The sequence below is a fragment of the Saccopteryx bilineata genome, chromosome 3 (genome assembly GCF_036850765.1).
Source record: "Saccopteryx bilineata isolate mSacBil1 chromosome 3, mSacBil1_pri_phased_curated, whole genome shotgun sequence".
NCBI lineage: Eukaryota > Metazoa > Chordata > Mammalia > Chiroptera > Emballonuridae > Saccopteryx > Saccopteryx bilineata.
Genome location: NC_089492.1, coordinates 72,132,120 through 72,154,235, shown reverse-complemented (window position 1 = coordinate 72,154,235; position 22,116 = coordinate 72,132,120). Strand labels below are relative to the sequence as shown.

Sequence of the window (22,116 nt, the reverse complement as noted above, 5' to 3'; positions counted from 1 at the left end):
GGAGGCATTTTATTCACTAGTTACATTCCTTTGCTGAATTAATATTTATATCCAATATAGTTCATAACAGACGGAATTAAAAATAATTCTATACACATTTCAGTATTTATCTCGCTCCATTAAAAAAGGCATTATCAGCATTTTCCCCAAGGCAATAAAAGTGCTTAGATATAACATTCACTAAATCCAAGCACTTAATATATTTTGAAACTATTGTTTTGCTTGTAACTATGCAGTCAGCAGGCATTCCTATTTGAGTTCAAAAGTCAGAAGAGATTTTCTGCTCATGCCCACACTTTATAAGCATTAATATAACATGCAGAAAAAAAAGAATTCATCTGTGAAAACAGCGTGGAACATTTTAAATAAATGCTGACATTAACTTCATCTGTCACAAATGAGAGTTAAAAGCAAAATATATAAGTTGTAGCATATAAAGAGAGAGAAAAGTAGGGCAGGGGGGAGGGAGAGGATGAGGGAAGTTGGTAGACTGGTTCTCATCTTTCCATATCTTGGATTTAAAGGGGTAATATACTTTGTAGTGGTGGGAAGATTGGCAGATAATGGTTGAATCTCTTCTTCTGCACTTATCAGTAATAGTAATCTTTATACTTCTAACTTATTCTTAAAAGGATCTACATAAAAACACATAAATCTGCCTGACCAGGTGGTGGTGCAGTGGATAGAGCGTCGGACTGGGATGTGAGGACCCAGGTTTGAGACCCCGAGGTCGCCAGCTTGAGCGCGGGCTCATCTGGTTTGAGCAAAAGCTCACCAGCTTGGACCCAAGGTTGCTGGTTCAAGCAAGGGGTTACTCGGTCTGCTGAAGGCCCGCGGTCAAGGCACATATGAGAAATCAATCAATGAACAACTAAGGTGTTGCAACGAAAAACGGATGATTGATGCTTCTCGTCTCTCTCTGTTCCTGTCTGTCCCTATTTGTCTCTCTCTCTGACTCTCTCGTCTCTGTAAAAAACAAAAACAAAAACAAAAACAAAAACAAAAACGAAACAAAACATAAATCTACCCATTTCACTGAAGTAAGAAGATAAAATGATCTCAGGATGTAAGTTCTAACAAATCCTTCACTCTAGCAAAGAGATGGCTTTCTGTGTAGGCTATTTTCAAAGATTTTCATCAGAATTAACTAAAGTTTAAAAGGTTTTGGTGCTTAAAGGGACAATCCAGGGAAAAAAAATGATTTCTTTGGAACTCCCTGATGATTCTAAACATGCTTATTCATATACACTTATTAATTTATCTTTTCAGCAAATATTTATGTGCAAGGCATGTGCTTAGTTTCTGCCGTTACTCTGTGCTCTAAGTTCTGTTAAGTCAGGAAGCCAGCCTGTCTTGTTTACGGCTTGGCACCCATACAACTGTTGATGAAAAGGTGATGTGTGACTTGCCCAGCTGCTGCCCTCGAGGGACTTAACATTAATATAAGAGCTGGGGAAACAATCATAATACCTAACAGAATCAGCTACAAGGAGAAAACAAAGGAACAGGGTTGAATGAAGGGTAATGTCATCCTTGGATTTGGAGACCTAGTGATACACTTCCCAGAGAAAGTAGCCACAATTTAGTATGTGAAAAATGACCATGATTTTGACCAAAAGAACATTAGAGAAAGGGTGCTTTTAAACAGAAACAGGAAGATAGGAAACAAATGAGAAGTCTAGCAAATTAAAATACCAGCAGGACATTTAATCTGCAGATAAGAACATTGCAAAGCAGGAGCTTGGGAGAGACTTCGATTTAGAGAATAATTTCAAAGGTAAAGCTGGACTGAAAGAAACACCTGGACATAAATGATCTTACCAAGATAAACAGATTGGTAACATACATATTTCAGGCCTCTCTTGACAGTCATTTTCACAATATTTGACTGAATATATGCATTAAGAGTATTATATATTTCCTAAGTTTGATTTTGTAATTTTCCAGTTTAGAAATCTGTAAGTTTCTAAATGTCTGCCACATAAATCTAAGCTCACCAGCATGGATTCATACTCCACCTGTATGTTTCAAGAGCTGTGTTCCTCTACCATCACACGACATTGGCGGCAGCGTTTCTGGCTCTCATTCTCACCAGCTTACAGACAAGCAAACCTGTGTGCTAGGCTCGCCTGCAGCTCATGTGTTCTCCCCTGCTCGTTTCCACAGACACCACTCACCCCACCTCAAATGTGTTCCTTAATCTTATTTACCAACCCACACCTGAAATTGGGCTCAAGAAGAGTGTACCCAGCCTGACCAGGCAGTAGTGCAGTGGATAGAGCATTGGACTGGGACACGGAGGACCCAGGTTCGAAACCCTGAGGTTGCCGGCTTGAGTGCGAGAGGTTGCTGGCTTGAGCGTGGGGGCATAGACATGACCCCATGGTCGCTGGCTTGAGCCCAAAGGTTGCTGGCTTGAAGCCCAAGGTCGTTGCCTTGAGCCCAAGGTTGCTGGCTTGAGCAAGGGGTCACTTGCTCTGCTGTAGCCTTCCCCCCCCCCCATTCCTGGTCAAGGCACATATGAGTAAGCAATCACTCACTGAACAGCTAAGGAGCTACAACGTAGAACTGATACTTCTCATCTCTCTCCCTTCCTGTCTGTACCTATCTGTCCCTCTCTCTGACTCTCTGTCTCTGTCAAAATAAAAAGGAGTAAGTACATCCATACTAAAGCCAACAGAGCTAATGTTCCCAGTCCAATCCTAAGAATGACACTCATTTCAACATTTCCTCAACTTGGTTTCCTTCTGCATGTATTCTAGCATATTTTCTCTTTCTGATTCTATGCTGCTTTCTACATGCACCTTTGGAACGTAAGATATTGTTAATATAGTTGACACAGATTCTTAATTATCCAGTTTATACTTCACATACTGAAGAACCAGAAGGAAGATTAAAGAAAAACAAAATGAGTTCTTCTTGCAAGAATGCCTCCAGACTATTTCATTGTCTGATGTGAGAGAGATGGATAGGATATAAAGAAACATTTAAAATAAATTATTGTGCACCCATATTTACATATGGGCATTCATTTTTCAGTATTATTGATGGTTAACTTCTGAGAACACAAATATATCAGCACAGAATCTGCTTCCTTATTGTGTATAGGAGTCCTCCCTTACCCCTAAGGACTACTGTTCCAAGAACCCCTAGTGGATGCCTTAAACCGCAGATCATACTGTATGCTATGTATAATCTATGTATTTCCTATACATATACTCTATCATAGAGTTTACTTTGTAAATTAGTAAGAGATTAACAGCAATAATAAAATAGAACAATTATAACAGTATACTGTAGTAAAAGTTACATAAACATGGTTGTGGTGTCTCCCTCTCTCTTCTCCCACCCCCTTAGAATATCTTGTACTGTACTCATCTTTCACCTAAAGGAAGCACTTTCTGGCTGCTCTTTGGCACGTCTGAGTTGCCAGCATCACTGCTCTTGCACTTGGGGCCATAATTAAGTAAGGTAAGGGTGACTTGAACACAGCCCTGAGATACCATAACAGAGATGGCGACTCAATGACTAATGGGAGGGGAGCATCTACAGTATGGAGATGCTGGACAAAGGTATGATTCACATCCTGGGTGAGACAGAGCAGGACATTGCGAGATTTCATCACGCTACTGAGAATAGCATTCAATTTAACACAACTTCTTTCTGAATTTTTTTCATTTAATATATTTTAACCATGGTTGGCTGTAGGTAACTGAAATCATGGAAAGGAAAACCCTGGGTAAGGGGGGACTTTTGCGTATTAATATACATATACACATTTAAATTTGTGTGCTGTGTAAATATGTATGGAACCAATACATACACACATGCACACACTCACGAATGCTGAGAGCTGCATGAATTAGGGTACTTACATCAGAATAAACTCGAGTTCCAATTACACGAGCATAATGTGGGTTTGCTTGCATACAGTTATGAGGGCAGTACACTCTGAAAAATAAATATATATTTACAAATACCAAGTAGCTGGTTAGTTCAAGCTCTCTTATTAGTAACACTAAAAACATAAATACACAAAAGAAAACTGAGCATTCTAAACCCTACTCATTTTTTTATTCACGGAGAGGAGGGGAGGCACAGACAGACTCCCTATGAGCCCTGACCTGGATCCACTTGGCAAGCCCCCTATGGGACAATGCTCTGTCTATCTGGGGCATTGCTCTGTTGCTCAGCAACCAAGCTCCTCTTAGTGCTTGAAACATAGGTTATGGAGCCATTCCATTCTCAGCACCCAGGGCCAACTCACTCCAATCGAGCCATGGCTGCAGGAGAGAAAAAGAGAGAGAGAAGCGAGAGGGGAAGGGATGGAGAAGCAGATGGTTGCTTCTCCTTTGTTTCCTGACCGGAATTGAACCCAGGACAGCCACACACCAGGCCAATTCTCTACCACTAAGCCATCCATCCAGGGACCCTACTCATTTTTTTAAAATTTCTGAAATAGTTCAAATGTAAAAGCCGGGCATTAGATACAACTGCTTCTTCTTATACTATACACTTCCAGCTTTGGCACAAATGCATTCCTTTCCTTTTTTATAAAAAAAAAACAACTAGGAAACTTTCACAAATATTGTGTATAGAGATGTGTTGTAGAATTAGTACCTGAAACCTGTATAATTTTGTTAACCAGTGTCACCCCAATAAAGTCAATTTTAAAAAAATAAAATAAATCGGAAAAAAAGAAAATACATCCATAATCAGAGCATTACTAAGCACCTCATCACTGTAACTCTGAGCTCTATCATCTGACATCTGGCTCACTGAAAAAGGCTCTCCTACGACCTCCCTGCTTTCTGCTTTGCCCCCTCCAATTTACTTATTCCACACACTTACATTGAGGCACATAGTTCAACCATATCATTCCTTTGTGCCAAATACTCTAGTGGTTTTCCATCTCATTCAGAATAAGATCCTTGCAGTGGTCAATAAGCCTTGCATACTCTGCCCTCCCCTCCCATTTCCTCTCTGACCTTCTGTCCTGCTCTTCCACCTTCTCACCCAGATCCAGTCATACTGGGCTAATGGCTCTGCCTCAGGGCCTTTGCACTCACCTTTCTGTATGAATGTTCCTTCTCCAGATATCCAATAGCCTGCCTTACTGCTATCTGATTGGCTTAGTCAATTTTAAAAAGTTTCTAAAGCATTTTATTTAAAATAGGGTCCAATTATCAATGTTCAGTCAATTATATGATATTAAAAAAAATCACTCCCAGAGGTTAAACCTAAGTGGCACCTTTTTTAATATATGTATTTTAAATCGATTAGCTATTCTGAGTTCATTTTCTCTTTTATGCACAAAACTGGAAGAAACATAATTCACTTTGCATAGCAAATCAGCCTCAACAGAATGACGGAAACCATTCTCTGAGGAAGGCATTGATAATTTTCCTAAAAATATTCTAAAAACTCCAATGACAACTACCTTTACCAAATGAAGCATTTAAGAATTAACTACATTTCTTATTTAAATCTCTTAATTGAGTATGTATACTTTCTATAACCTCTAAGCCTGAACCATTTAAATATAAGTAATAAATTAACCTGAGTTTTCATAACTTTGAACTAAAGGGTTGATTTTTATGAGACAAGATGCTGTTGGGGGTTTCAGCAGGGGGAAGCGTATCCCCACTGACTAACATTTTCTCCTTCTACTTGAGAACGTTGGATATTCAGTGACCACGCTATGGTGGTAACAGAAACTCTGCACTTAGGAGCATGCTGTGTGAGCTCTACCTTGACCTTATTCAGTACTTGGTCTGTCAGTAGCTCCAAAGTGGGTTAGTTTTTACTTAGGTGATTTCGGGTCAAAGAAAGACTAGAGGAAGTTTCTGCTTGTTTGTGCTCTAATCTCTGTTTTTTACACCTTATTATGACTAAGAAGTCTGACAATGTAGATAGTGATCTGAGTAGAAGTTCCTTTACATATAAATTGCTTATAAGCTTGGAATGAAAATGTGCCCAAAACTCAAAAACATTGGTACGTAAAGACACATGCAGCCCCATGTTCATTGCAGCATTGTTCACAGTGGCCAAGACATGGGAACAACCAAAAAGCCCTTCAATAGATGACTGGATAAAGAAGATGTGGTACATATATACTATGGAATACTACTCAGCCATAAGAAATGATGACATCAGGCCATTTACAACAACATGAATGGATCTTGATGACATTATACTGAGTGAAATAAGTAAATCAGAAAAACTAAGAACTATATGATTCCATACATAGGTGGGACATAAATATGAGACTCAGAGACATGGACAAGAGGGTGGTGGTTGGGGGGGGGAAGGAATTGGCAGAGAGGGGAGGGGTACAAAGAAAACCAGATAGAAGGTGACGGAAGACAATTTGACTTTGGGTGATGGGTTTGCAACATAATCAAATGTCAAAATAACCTGGCGATGTTTCCTCTGAACATATGTACCCTGATTTATCAATGTTACTCCATTAAAATTAATATAAAAAAAGAATTTCTTTTCAAGATAAGAGAGCAAAAAGGACAAAGAAAAAAAACAAGAAAATGCTGACACATTTCAATGGCATCACTACATTGTGAGCATACAATAGGTTTTAAATATCTAATTGTTTACAGATATATATCAAATGGGATAAGGTTGCCAATGGTGCACACATGGGCACACAACGCATATATTTTCTACAAGGTTATGGCACTAAATATTAGAGGCCATTTCTTCTGGGCTGATCTGCCAGCTATGGAATCTCTCCCCGGCATGATGTCCAGGTAAATCCTGTTTCTTCATGCTTGTCTTGAGTTAATATCCTTTCATTTATCTGCTTTTGGCATTTTTCCCCAGAATAGATTTATGCAACTTATTTAAGTGATATAAAATTGGTTTCTTAAAAGGCATAAAATGTCATATAAATAACACCATTATGAGCTAATTTATGAAACTATTATAAATTTTATATAGGGGGGAGAAAACCTTTGTTTCACCGGTATAGAAAAAAAAAATGAGAGGACAGTAAAAGTTGAATTTTGACTTTAAGTGGTCTAAAAACTCCCTCCTCCCATTTTATTTCTAGAGCATCTCCTATAGGGAGTACTTTCTGTGTTCACTGGTGAAGAAAAGTATGAGAACATTTAGAAAACATTACCTTGGGCAGTGTGAAGCTGGCTTATGAAAGGGACAGAGCTGTTCCACCGTTGTCTCACAAGTGACAGCCTGAACTACAGCATTCAAACACATAACAATGAGCAAATTCTTTGGAAACAATAACATGCAGCATAGTAGCAAGAAAGAAAGATAAAAAAAATAGTGCTAACCTGTTACTTTAGTGACTGTGAAGGAATTAGCAGACTGATATTTGCTGAAGATGAAAACAAAAAATTGTAAATATCATCATCCACATAACTTCTGGTATTTTTAGGTCTATAAGTACATTTTCTTAAACCCTTCCCCCCCCTCTTTTTTTTTTGCTAGAGGCAGAGACAGACAGGAAGGGTCAGAGATGAGAAGCATCTTGTAGTTGCATCACTTTAGTTGTTCATTGATTGCTTTCTTATACGTGTCTTGACCAGGGGGCTCAAGCTGAGCCAGTGACCCCTTGCTCAAGCCAGTGACCTTGGGCTTCAAGCCAGAAACCATGGGATCATGTGAATGATCCCACGCTCAGGCCAGTGACTGGGCACTCAAGCTGGTGAGCCTCTGCTCAAACCGGATGAGCCCGCGCTCAAGCCAGTGACCTTGGGGTTTTGAATTGGGGACCTCAGTGTTCTAGGTTAATGCTCTATCCACTTTACCACCAGTCAGCTTTAAACATTCTTATTTAAATATCTAAGTAAGTAGTAATATAAAAGGGATAGGGGGAAGTAGAATAGGGTAGAGGGGGGAGAGATGATATATTATAGAATTGTACATCAGAAACGTGTATCATGTTTAACCAATGGTCACCCCAATAAATTCAACAAAAATTTTTTTAAAGTAGTAATATTAGAATACATAATCTACTTTATGCTAAATCCACATTAACTTCAAGTATAAACCAAATCAATACCATATTAATATTATTTTTATAGAGTATATATGAAAATATAGTGTTTTAGAATAATATATTTCAGTGTTTTTAACATGAGAAACATTTTAAAAGGTATTCAATGTTTTTATGTTGAATTAAATTACACTTAAATGAACAAAAGAATGGTGATAAATTACATAGCAACTTTTCAAGATGATCCTTTAGCTACCAATCTACGTTTATTAACAAAGTTACTGCTGCAGGAATAAATGATTCTCTCTAAATAGGGCAGATAGGATATGCAAATCCACTAGCCTTTTCTGCAATATTTTCTGTCATACCTGAAAAGTTTAAAGTTTACTGGCTCACATTGGAAATAACTGTAAATTTGTGCTTTTTTTTTTTTTTTTTTTTTTTAACAAAGACAGAGAGTCAGAGAAAGGGACAGACAGGAACAGACAAACAGGAAGGGAGACAGATAAGAAGCATCAATTCTTTGTTGCAGCTCCTTAGTTGTTCATTGATTGTTTTCTCATATGTGTCTTGACCGGGGTGGGAGGCTACAGTAGACTGAGTGACCCCTTGCTCAAGCTAACGACCTTCGGGCTCATGTCTATGATTCCACACTCAAGCCAGAGACCCCATGCTCAAGCTGATGAGCCCGTGCTCAAGGTGGCGACCTCAGGGTTTTGAACGTGGGTCCTTTGCATCCCTGTCCAATGCTCTATCAACTGTGCCACCACCTGGTCAGGCAATCTGTACATTCTTGGTGAAAATTTGGAGTTTTAGCTGTTTAGAAGCAAAAGGGTTCAACTTTAATTTAGATACTTTTCTTATTTTTTGTCTATGGCACAGCCATAATGAACCTTGAAAATTACTTCTCTCTTATAAATTCTTCTATGCTTTGCCCCCAAAAGATCTGTTACCTCATCAATACAATTTCAAATCATCTGGTCCAAAAGATCACTGAGGTACTTACCCAATTGTTTGAACACCATTTCTATTGGATTTGATGAAATAATGTTTTCTTCCTTGTCTAGTGATATCCACCCAGCCGCCATCATTGTCTATTATACCATAGTGAATTGCAGCTCTACAAATGCTGGATTGCTTGGTGACAGGAAGGGGGAGAAAAACATAGTAAAGTATTAGAGTTCAGCATAAAACACAACTAGTTACTATTTACATGATTTTAAATTGGACAGACATTTTTGAGAAAAGCATCTATACTTATACAAATTATTTTCCACATTAAAAAAAATAAAATATTATATGAAAGGACTCTACTCTCAAATAATTATATTTATAACACTTACCATTTCATAATGTACACTGCCAATAACTTTAGCTTTACTATCCAAACAGCCAGCAGGGCACTCGTATCTAAATGAGAGAAAATGGAAACAACATTTAGTTTCTCTGAATATCAGTATAAAATCAAAATATTTCCTACATTTTGTCAGTTAATTTTGAGAATAATAATGAACATTACCGATTGCAGGTTGTTCCTTTGCACTGATCTCTTAATCTTACTTCACAAGAAACGATCTGGGCTAAAAGGAAGAAAAAAACAAATTAATTTAGATAATGTAAAAGCTGCTACAATTCTTCATATTCGGTCTAAGGTCAGCTTTAACTATCCTAAAAATATTAAAGCCAATAAAATAATGAGGGATATGCCGCCTATGTAAACTTTATAAATTTTGCAAATACTGTGCAAGGCTTACACATTTGCTGAGTGCTTATGACCTCGTTTGTGTTACTGTCATCTGCTCTTGTCTGAATATGGGTGTCATGGACTTGTGACTGCTGTCGCTCAATTTCATTGGTTTCTTCTTCTCGAGGGGTGTAGTACCCGTCTGATCCTTCTGTTAGAGAATGGAATTAAGAAATATGAATCCTATTTAAGTGAGCACAAATTGCCAAGTAATGGTAAATTTTTACATGCCTGTTTAACATTTAAAACCAGAAAAATCAGTACTGTTTTTGGCACAGGTTGTAGCTTAAGGGGGTGCTCTTACGCACTACATTGGAGTAAATGAAACACACATAGCCTTTGAGCCCAGTTTTTATTTTAACAGGTTATCCGTGGTTGGTTTTCATGACACTATGAGTCATTAGATCTACACAGTGTTCTAGTAAAGTCAGAACTCAGTGAATTTGAATTTGTTTCCTCAGATGCAATCATGTTCTCAATGTTTTCAGGCTAGATTATATCAAGGGCTTGACATTGGCACATTTTGGACAGTTGTGTTATTTCCATGTGTGTCTAAGGATGCAGAAGCTAGAAAAAGGAAGTCTGAGTCAAGTTTGCCTTAAGTAAATAAAATATAGTGGCCAGTGGTAAAGGGGCAAGTAGCCTGGAGTTTCTGGGGGATAGAAGATGGAAAACAGATTCCACACAATAAAAAATGCTTCCAGAATTATAAAGGGCTCATCTAACACAGTGAAATATATGTTCACTTCCTGTTTGTTTATTATAGCTAATGAGCATTGAGTAATTAAGGGGGGAAACCGGCACATTGCCTTATAAGTGCAGAGAAAGGGATGCGTTTATTCTTAGATTCCTAATACACTTAGCCTGCACTAATTTTCATTTAGACATCATTAACAAAAAAGTGCAAGAGAGTAAAAAATGTTCACATTTTTGGCTTTCCCAAAGCTTTGTTATATACATTTTATCTCCATGTGCTATAAATAGAATGCCTTATTTGTATTTACCTTTCAGACATCAAATGCATTTGAGATTACTACTTTTACAATACTATTATAATTTTGTGTGTGTGTGCGATTCTGGCATGAGAAATTGTGTACCCTACAGAGAGAAGGAGAGAATCGGTACAATTCATTAAGCGTGGTTCAAGTAAGCATTAGGGCCGTGATGGCGAACCTTTTTATAAAAACCGCCCACTTTTACAGTGCTGGTCAGCCTGGTCCCTACCGCCCACTAGTGGGCGTTCCAGCTTTCAAGGTGGGCGGTAGCGGAGCAACTAAAGGGCGTTCACCATCATGGCATTAGGGTATTTTACAGTGCTAAAAATAAATTGTGTTAAATTCTAAATCCTTCAAAATGATTAGTTGTGGAAAAAATTCCAGTCAACAATACATCAAGATGGCTTTTAAGAATGTAAATATACAGTCCTTGTCAGTCTGGGATAAATCCCAAATAAGTTACCTAGAAAAATCATGAAACTTTTCTTTAAAGACATATTGGTATAAAAGACATTAATATTATAAATATATTTTTAAATATTCTAACTGCTTTTTTCAAAATATTTGAAATAGAGTTCTAGAAACATTTTTGGTAATTGAACACACATTTGTTTTTTAAGTCAGAAATTAATACATAAGTCAGATTAAAATATCACTCAAATTAAATACCATGACACAACAGCACACACCTTTGTAGCACAGATTTTCTCTACAACCTCCTCCAAAACTGGGTGGGCAAGCAGAACAAGGCCTTCCGTGTTTGTAGGGGGCGTGGCCCCACCAGTTTCCCCTTAAAGAGATGATCAAGTACCCTTTTAAGAGGTAGTCTAATTACATAATTTATAAGACATTGCAAAACATCACTAGATAAGAATCTATTAAGCAATGATTTTGAGGTGCAGATTTAAGATATTTATATCTTTTATCACAGAATCTTTTTGTTACTAGGTTTAAATATAAATTGCTGCCTCATTCCTTTGAAATATACTAAATAATTTGTTATACATATTGTTAAAAATTACAAAATCAAATTTTGCAGAACACCAAGCTCTGATTCATCTATATTCCATTTGTTTTAATAAAAACAGACTTTAGACTTAGCTTTTTTTTAAGAGCCAGAAATAGACTTAGCTTTGATTGTGTAATATTTTCAATGTAATCATTTAAATGGTCTTTACATGGAAAAAAGCATTTCACAGTTAATCCATTGTTGCTCCTAACAAATAACAATTATTGAATACCTATGCAATATAATAGTGCACTGAATAAAACTGAAGGCGTAAATATGATTTCTATCTTCACAAATATCATATTTCCACTTTCTATTCCTTTTAAGTATGATTTTATGCATCAGGCAACCATACTACTGCCATATTAAGTAAACTGAGTTATACCAATATACTTTACTCAAAACACTCTGAAAATGAGAAAAAAAATTAGGGAATAGAAAGTTGTATTCATGTTATTAAGGACAATTTACATATGTCAGTAGTGTTTTGTCTACTTACTTCGGGGAATAATTGCACACCAGGTAGACAGCTTTGGGCCACATCTGGCCCCAGATGTTCATGTTGTGACACAAATTAATGGCACATCCTATTCTGCTACTTGTTGCCCACACAACCTACATGAGAGAAAAGAAAGGCTCAAGACCGCAAGCTGAGATGAAGACACAACACAGCAGAGACAAATGTATAAAACTGAACTTGGGAAACAAACATATATCATCCAGAATTAAATGAGGCAATATCCAAAAGGATATATTTCCTGAGACTTTGAGAAGTGCTTAATTCATTTAAAAGAATAGGTCTACAGCTCAATTACTCTATCTGGCAATAAAATAGAAGCAGCTTCAAAAATGCAAGTTTACTAAATAACTCAAAAGTTACCTCCTCACAAACTCAAATTCTGTGTTAGATTTTCAATGAAGAAGCTCACCTAACAAAAGAACAGAGTTTCTCACCTTAAACAGAAAGCACTTTAACAAAAAATTAGGTGTTGAAATTTCTTATACAATGTGATATTTTCATTGTGCTACTTGTTATTAGGGGGTTCAATATTAATTATGACCTCTCCACACACAAAGAAAGGCATATAGGACAATTTGTCTGCTTTATATTCGCTAATAATCAACCATAGATCTGAAGATTCAGATCTGTGGTGAACTTTATCTAATTAAATCTGCCTTCAGTTGTGTGATTTCAAAGTCAAAATATATCCAATACCAAATGTAAACACTAAATTAAAAAAAATGGTACACACCTGTAAATACCAAATACCATTGGTAAATAAAACTATATTTTTATTCTTTGAAAAATAAAAAACAATAATACCTGATTTTGAAGACAGTAAATCTCTCCACATGTGCAGTTATTGGTGCCACATTAAAAATGTTTCCTATTTGTAACAATGTTTTGTAAGGATGTGTTTGGACAGTTTTTCCTGATCATTTATTTTACTGTCTATAGGAATTCCTGAGCTTGTTTGACATAAATCAATAACTATATAATTAATAACCGTACCAAAAAACATAAGACACAAGTTCAGTAGTTGAGCTCTCCCATAGCACGCAAACTCAGCTTAGAGAAACAAAGTATAATATACCTAGACATACCTGTGTATAATGAGTACAGACAGGACCAGAGCATCGGAACGGGCAATACGGGTTGCATTCATGTTCATATGGGTAGCTAAAGTCTCTCACTTCATCATACCACGCTTGCACGTGAAATGTTGGGGGCCTATACCTATTGAAAATAAAATAACCACAAAGAACAAGTGGGAGAAAATGTAAAACCAGATATTGTAAATATACTGATCAAGTAGGTTAGAGAGATTTTTGTGTAAGTTATTAATCTTAAATACTGATTCCCATTACATTGCCATTACATCAATGATTTAAAACAAAAATAAGTCTCAACTACTGCTGATCATCCTTGTATGTTTATTTTTTTGTTACTCGTGTTGGTGTGATTACTTGTTTTCCCTTCTAGGCACTACGCCTTTGAAAATGGGCAACATGAATTAATAAGCATTTCATTTCCAACATGTTTTCAGAAACAAAAAGTTCCATTTGAAGCTACCTTCCCCAGTGTGCTCCCAAATTCTGTCCAATTGACGGAAGCAAGCTTGCAGGCCCATGTTCCCACAAACAGGTTTCAGCCCAAGACTCTGCAGATCTTTCCAACTCCACATCCCAAGTCTATAGTTCAAAACAAAAACAGAATACGGATACAAACAGTTGATGTATATGTATAGTTTGGGCATTTCTTCAAAATATAACACTGACCAGTTCTTACGTTTGCTCCCCTCATATTTATTTGTAAAGTAAATGTCTTAGTCTGGGTTCTCACCACCTATGAGCAAAGTTTTTGCACTAGCCTCCTACTGAATCTCCCTGTCTCATCTCTCATCCCTCCAATCTGCTCTAACAGATGGTTAGAATTACCTGAGTGAACACAAACACACTTCAGTGATTCCTCGGTCTCAGCACATACAACAAATCCCTGTACAGGTGAAGTTCGAGATCCCTGGTCCCATTGATCCCTGTCAAAAACCCTGCTATTCCCAGCTCTCCCCAGCACAGTTCCCTTTGCTTAAAACATCCTTCTCCCAATTATTTGTCAGACAGGCCCTCACTCCTCCTTCACAATCCAGCTTCACTAAGCATTCTGACCACCTTTTCAGTTCTTTCAGGGGCCAACTGTTCCTTCCCTGGGGCTCCTGAGGCCGAGTCACACTCCTCTGTTTAGCAGCTATTACACTGCAGGGTTGGTGTCCCCCTAAACGTTCATCTCTTTCTTGAGACTGAGTTGCTCAGGGCAGTTATTTATGTCATGCTGGTGTTTTTGGTCTATTCACTGTGTCATATGGACAAGGTAGTTAATAAATGTTGAAGACATGAATAATTACTGAATCCTATAAATCATATAAATGTACATGCATTTTGTATACAAAATTCAATGAGGGCAAGTAGTTCATATTTTTTAAATAATTTATAAAGAAATATTAAAAATTACAAGATTATTATTGAAATGCTTTCGTTTATCTTGGGTTTCATGTTCAATCTGTTCATTTGAAAAACAGACAGTGTATTGAGGGTGGTAGTAAAAACACCAAGTTAGGTAGAACCTGACTCAATCGAAAACAGGATGCTGGGAAGTTTAAGAGAAGAGGAACACAGTCCTGAACGGAGAACGTGAGGACACAACCTACGGTGAGAGCAAGGGGACAAAAAGGGCAGAGAGAATGAACTGATGTTTAGGAATTTAAATTCCTAGAATTTGATAGCTAATGGAACTCAGTCGGTGGGGGGAGATGGGAAAGGTGTAGACTAATGAGGTTACCAAATTGAGAGGAAGAAAATATGGAAGGAGCAAAAGATTGTTGCAGTGGAAATGTCTGTGCCTATGTCAAGGGTGAGGGGTGAGGGGTCTGTGCCTCCCACACTAAACAAGCCAGATAAAGAGTAGAAACACAAGATGGGTTCCGGGAGAAGACACACGCTCAGAACACGGGAATATTGAAGTTATTCACCCAGAGATAAATTTCTTCAAGGAAGAAGGTATAGAATGAGAAGAAGAATGAAAAATCTAGAATATCAATCAACCACTGAAGGGGAAAAAGGAGTTAGTGAAAGAAAGGAAAATGGAATTAGAAAGGTTCAGGGAAAACTTAAAAGGAATTAAACTGTGGAAGCGAAAGGACAAGAGATTCCAGGAAGAGTGGGCCACAATGTCAGTACTTGGAAACAGTCAAGAAAGGTGAGGTCTGCTAAGTGCTCGTCCACGAGAAAAAGCAATTTCAGCTCCATGCTAGGCTGAGAAACAGCAACACAGAGAGCTGGAGGGACAGGAAGGAGAAAGTAGGGAAAGCAAGTATGGTTTCTTTGTTAATAATACCTTAGAGAGAAAGGAAAGAAGGGGCAGAAGTTTATAAAGCTAAGATGCCAGTGTCTCAGGAGAATGTGCTTGCTGGCTTTTATTTTTAAAGGACAACAAAAACCTAATCATGGACTATAGGCTGAAAGGAAGAGACGAGAGGGAGGGAGAGAAAGAAAGAAAGATGTGAGAGTGACATTTTTTCACTCGTTCATACACATTTTTATAAATGAGCAGTCCTCCTCATTTAATTATGGATCTGAAATATACAAATTCATGTTTTCAAAACCAAAAAGTAAAATTTCTACCAAATTGGAATAAGTATATTCTTATTATAGAACAGCTTTACAATCTAGCAAAAATACAAAAATGTATCTGTACATGCAACTAAAATATTAAAAGCCGCAAAAGTTGCCGATTTTCATAAAAGCTTTAATTTTATTTTGATTAAAAAATATTCAAAATGACAGGCTTTGTGTTGTAGATGTCAGAAATGTATTTCCCCATGTATAAAATGCACAATTTTGGGCCCGAAATTTGAAAAAAGATGTACAGTATTACATAAAGTTATTGAACTCGAGTTTTATTCATCATAAAATTCATACAACTCCTTTTCACTGTCAAAATTCCCGTCCATTAGCTTGTCCTCATCTGTGTCTGATGACGAATCACTGTCTTCCTAAACTGCCTTGTTTCCTCAGTTCCATCTATGACATCTGAAATACCACACTTCTTAAATGACTTGACAATAATCTCAATCTTGATGTTATCCCAGGATCTTTTCACCAAGGTACAAACTTCTATAGTTGGTTTCTTCACTCTTCCTGCTGGTGTCAAATTGTCCCCAGAGGATTTCATCCATTGGTTCCATTCATCTCTCATGGCAGATTTGAAGGGTTTGTTAATGCTGAATCGAGTGGTTGGAGCTGGGATATCAAGCCTCCAGGTATGATGGCAAGTTTTGTTTTTTGCTCTGCAGCAATCTTCTTTGTGTTTTTTGTTATGTGTGCCCTGAAATGATCAAGCACCAATAAGGAAGGTTTGTGTAAGAGTCCACCTGGCCTCCTTCTCCAAACTTTCTCAAACCAGATCTTCATCCCATTCTGATCCATACAATCCTGTCATGAACATGGACAATCAATCCTTGAGAAATGTCTTCTTTTGGCATTGTTTTGCCTTTGAAAAACAGCATAGAAGGCAGCTTGGTTCCATCAGCACAACAAGCTAGAACAACTGTATAATGGCTCTTTTCATGTCCACTTGTCTTCACAGTTACAGTTTTCACCCCTTTCTTATCAACAGTTCTATTACTTGGGACATCAAATTGAAGGAGGACTTTGTCCGTTTTTGCAATCTGTCCCAACTCAAACTGATGTGTCTTCCAACACCGAATGACAAGACCGTGAAATTCAAGGTCCTTCTGCTCACAGCTTTCAGGCATCTTTTGGACAAGTCTGCTGCATGTACACATGCTTAGTCCATCATTTCATGACCTGAAGCACCAACTGTGTTCTCCTTTGAAATGAGTAACTTCTTTTTCATCAGCAATTCTTCTTGCCTCATGCTGAACCATCTTTGTGGACACAGGAATTCCAATGGCCCTTTGTTTTTCAACCCATAGCCAGTCTCGACTGATTACTCAGTTGGAGGAGGAACAAACTTACATTCAGCAGCACAATTTCCATTCACTTTTGCAAACTGCATCACTTTTAACTTGAATTCAGCACGGTATGAAAGTCTTTTCTGAGCCATTTCCAGGCAGAACGTGGCAAAATGTAACCTACCGTAATATACTGGTAACAAGTGCGAAACAATGAGCACAAAGACAACAAGCGCAAAAAAAGTGGGAAACGCACGTAAAAAAACCTACAACCACTGTATAAGACGCACCCAGTTTTTAGACCCCAAATTTTTCAGAAAAGGGTGCATCTTATACATGGGGAAATACAATATGCTATAAGTATACTGCTCACAAAAATTAGGGGACATTTTATCGTTTCATATTATCAGGCAAGCCTTTTATTTGCCAAACGTAAGAATTCTGTTTCTTAAGTTAATTACTTAAATTAGAGCTAACTGTATATTCAAATATGTTATGTAATTATACAAAGATATAATTCAAGTTGCTGTCATTATTACCCAAACAAATTAGGTAAGAAAAAAAAAAAGAAAGAAACTGGCTATAAAGTCCCAGAAAATGAGTAAGATGCTGATTTCCTTTTTGTGTCCAGTGTGCTAGAGAGAGTCATCCCTCAAACACAAGCAGGTTTCCAGTTAGAGTTCCCTGGAAAGTAGTTTGTGCTTAGGACAAAAACAAATTCTTGTCTGCAATCTCAGAAATCAGGTTCTTGCAGAGTATTTCAGTCATAGGTACAGCAAAACTATACTTATCCATAGGCTCCTAGTCTCGCGACCTCATGTTCGAAGAGTAGCCAAGAACCAGAAGAAAACAAACAGTTCCTAGATGGCTTAGAAAGAAAATGCCTTGAAACAACTATGATGATTTTAAAGAACAAAATGTGTCACGGAATCCCCTTCCCTTCCTTTAAATTTGTGGGAATAGTAACTCCCTTTTCATGAATAGAATGACCCCGGAAGGCTTCTCAGGAGGGGTTAGGAAATGCAGCCTCTATCTGGGGCTTTCTCTTTTAAGATAGCATCTTGGCAGACCTGAACCAACAAATTAGGAGTCCAGCTGTCCTGCAGAAGTAACTGGAAGAATCATGCACCACACGGAGACACAGAGAGATGCGGGAGGAGCTCCTGGTTTGAGTTTTCCCAGTTCAGGCATGAGACCTGTCACTCTGCAAGTCCAGGTCCCTGCAAACATGTGTGGGTCCCAGTCAGAACCGCCCGATGAGCCCCTCGAAGGGGACCTGACTACCCTTATTCAAGGTTATTTTACTCCTTTTGCACATGATGCTACATTCTTAGATGTCAATTTTCCCCAGGAAGTTGAAGAGGGATCCTTCCTAGAGAGGATATATATATAACTAGTCCCAAATTCACACACAAAAAAAGTTATATTTAAAATGTGTTTACATAGCTGCTGTATAGAAATTGAAATAAAATCTAAATCATAGCATTCAAATCCTTGGGCTAGTTTTCTTACTTGTGTCAATTGAAGTAGAAGATAAGTCAGGCTTCTCCAAGGACAAAAATTCAATTAAGCACACACTATGGATAGGCTGTTTATATAGTATGACAAGTTTTCTATTTAATACTTTAAAAACAAGGAGGAAAATATATCAAGTGAATTATAATAAGGCCAAAATAGGGACATATATTACTTTAATATAAGGACTGAGGCAGAGGGGCCTGCAACAAAAATTCTATCAATATTTAATAAATAGTAATTAGTGACAATTTTAAAAGTAATTATCTACTTAAAAATCTAATCAAGTATAAGTGTTTAGGTCAAGTTCAATAATACAAATCAAGAAGATTCCTTTTTAAAAAGCTTACTAAAAATATAGCTGCCCTAGAAGAAATATCACCATAACATAACAGTGTGGAATGTATATTTTTATGCTACAACATTACATTTCAGGTTTTAAGACCACCAGGGACTCATACCAATCCCATTTAAATGTAGGTTAGTCTCTAACATTTCTATTTAAATTCAAGTTTGTAAATTAAATCAAGATGGCCTGAAGGGCTTCTTTTTTTCCTCTCTGAACTATTCACCCAGCACTAATTTAAAGCCAAACCGCACTTAAATTACCATTCCTTTATAAGATGGGTACTTGAGGTGTGTAGAAATGAAAAACACTCTATTTTCTACTAACATCATAAGCTATTCCTTCTTAGAGCACAGTAAAGCCTTCAATGAAGTTTTATTACTAACAGAAAGAGAAAGCATTTGACATCCTTTGTCTAGAATGACATTTTTAAGCCATTTCAACATGGACGCTCTATCATTTTGTGTGTGTGTGTGTGTGTGTGTGTGTGTGTGTGTGTGAGAGAGAGAGAGAGAGAGAGAGAGAGAGAGAGAGAGAGAGAGAGAAATCTAAAATATTTCCAAGGGGCTTTCAAAACTAAACCTAGAAACATATAGTAATTTTAGTGTGAAAGTATTATACTTGTAGAAATTGGAAATTATGTAGTTATCTAGACGTGTACATTCAATTCCAGTGACTGTATTACTTTGGGAAGTATGAATGAGCATATTTAATCCTCATTCCTACCAGAATACCTGCTATCTTGCTTTAGTAACAGACAGTCAATGAAAGTTGAAAATCACTCAACTATGCAGTCTGAAATAGAGCTAATTTTGCCAGCTTACTAGTACTTTAGGCAAAACCAGACAGTACTGTACACTAGGCAAAAACAGTCATTGATCATATTAATTTTTCTTTCCATTTGACATCGGAATAGTTTTCTCTCTAAAGATGATTACGTATTTTCAAATACATCTTTTTTTTTAATGATTTTGCAAGTCCTTAAGTGTGCACACTCACACATATGAACACAATACAAATTTTAAAAACAAGTGAGATCAAAATAATTTTAATACTATTATTTTCTTTATTAACCTCTTTAACCAAAGAGTATTTTATGTATGACAAGTAGGCCAATTCCAAAAATTATAAACTGTTTTTCTTTTCCAGTGGCACTTTGACATGTCTAATAAAATATAACTAGCAAAAATAAAATATTTTAGAAGATACACATTTTAATCTCATACAGGGGCCCTTACCTAACCATTTGAGCCAAAATTTTAAGCTTGAATACATCTTCTTTACCACAGTAAATTTACAGCTTTGATCCAAATTCACATCATTTGAAAATTCAAGCCCTGGCCAGTTGGCTCAGTGGTAGAGCGTCGACCTGGCGTGCAGGAGTCCTGGGTTCGATTCCAGGCGAGGGCACACAGGAGAAGTGCCCATCTGCTTCTCCACCCTTCCCCCTCTCCTTCCTCTCTGTCTCTCTCTTCCCCTCCCGCAAGGCTCCATTGGAGCAAAGTTGGCCTGGGCACTGAGGATGGCTCTATGCCCTCTGCCTCAGGTGCTAGAATGCCTCTGGTTGCAACAGAGCAGCGCCCCATATTGGCGAAGCATCAGCCCCTGATGGGATGCCGGGTGGATCCCGGTCGGGCGCATGTGGGGGTCTGTCTGACTGCCTCCCCATTTCCAACTTCAGAAAAATACAAAAAAAAAAAAAATTCATGTTCTAGGAATTGTTTAACCTTCACAGCTTCAAAATTATGATGATAGCACATTAAATAAGAGTTGAAAGCCAATGTTAACTACTCACTAAGAATTTGTCTAAAGATGAGCATTTTCTTTTATGCTACAAAAATGTTAGTAAAAAAAGACTAAAGTGAAAGGTGGACTACTTGTCAAATAAAAATCAAACATTAATTTCACATGATAGCTAATGTTAAAGTACTTTTTAATTAATCATTATCATTTTAGATTGTGTTAAAGAACATGGAATAAAGTTTTATGAGATGATGTGTTTGATGCACATTTGTGCAATTAAGATTCTTCATATAGAAATTATCCCAAAGTTCAACATTAAGGGAGATGATGGACAACTACTACTCCATGAAGTTCCTGGAAAGCACTTCACAGCAAAGATATTATGATAATTAGTCTACCAAAGAGAATACCTTAGGTAATAACCTTAGGTGACACTAAGGTTATTAAGTAGTTTATTTTTATAGAGTTAGATTCACTGAAGAAAATATATAAATAAATTATGCAATTTTAATAGGAAATTGACCTGCATGGTCTGACATCTTTAAATGCACACAGAATTAGTGTACTGAATGGAAACTCTCTCATAATTCTGTAATTTACATGCTATTCTAAGTAGAGAGATACAGGATTGAAAGATTTCTTATCATTCTAGAAAACCCACCTAACTGGATGAAACTATAATAGGTCTTTCCAAAGACATGAAGAGAAAAAGTCTCTATATTGTTAAGATGCACTTTAAAAAAAGGGGGGAGATAATAATTAATGTAATTAATTATCTAACAATTTAAAAGACTATCTAAATAATATAAAAATGGTATTTTAATTCATTATACCTTTGTGTAAAATTGATATAACTTTAATGGAATTCCAAAATAAGTGCAAAATAAATTGGTCCTTGACTATCATACCATTAGGTAGCCTAATTAGTGACAATGAACACCAGTCCATGATACAATCTGCTACTTAATATGGACTTTTTTAAAAAAATTTTTTTTTTAGATTTTATTTATTCATTATAGAGAGGAGAGAGAGAGAGAGAGAGAAGGGGGAGGAGCAGGAAGCATCAACTCCCATATGCGCCTTGACCAGGCAAGCCCAGGGTTTCGAACCGGCAACCTCAGTGTTTCCAGGTTGACGCTTTATCCACTGCGCCACCACAGGTCAGGCTAATATGGACTTTTAAGATATGCACTGCTCTCTGGCAAAGCAGTAACATGAAGAAACCACAGTGGTGTTGAAAAGGCAAATTTCACTGGAAGTCCAGATTTAGGCTGGAAGCTCTGGCCTCACCTTCTTACCTCAGAACACTATCAGTGTGACA

General features: G+C 37.2%; 1 protein-coding gene across 1 annotated transcript in view; it reads right to left on the bottom strand.

Annotated features, from left to right (window-relative positions):
• CRISPLD1 (cysteine rich secretory protein LCCL domain containing 1) overlaps positions 1-22,116 on the bottom strand; it is a 42,833-nt gene that overhangs the window by 4,963 nt on the left and 15,754 nt on the right. Inside the window, 11 exon segments of the mRNA XM_066266345.1 lie at positions 3,876-3,951; positions 7,139-7,211; positions 7,308-7,351; positions 8,979-9,109; positions 9,316-9,382; positions 9,492-9,552; positions 9,727-9,867; positions 11,401-11,501; positions 12,220-12,335; positions 13,326-13,458; positions 13,795-13,913. Of these exon segments, the coding sequence (XP_066122442.1) occupies positions 3,876-3,951; positions 7,139-7,211; positions 7,308-7,351; positions 8,979-9,109; positions 9,316-9,382; positions 9,492-9,552; positions 9,727-9,867; positions 11,401-11,501; positions 12,220-12,335; positions 13,326-13,458; positions 13,795-13,913 (1,062 nt within the window).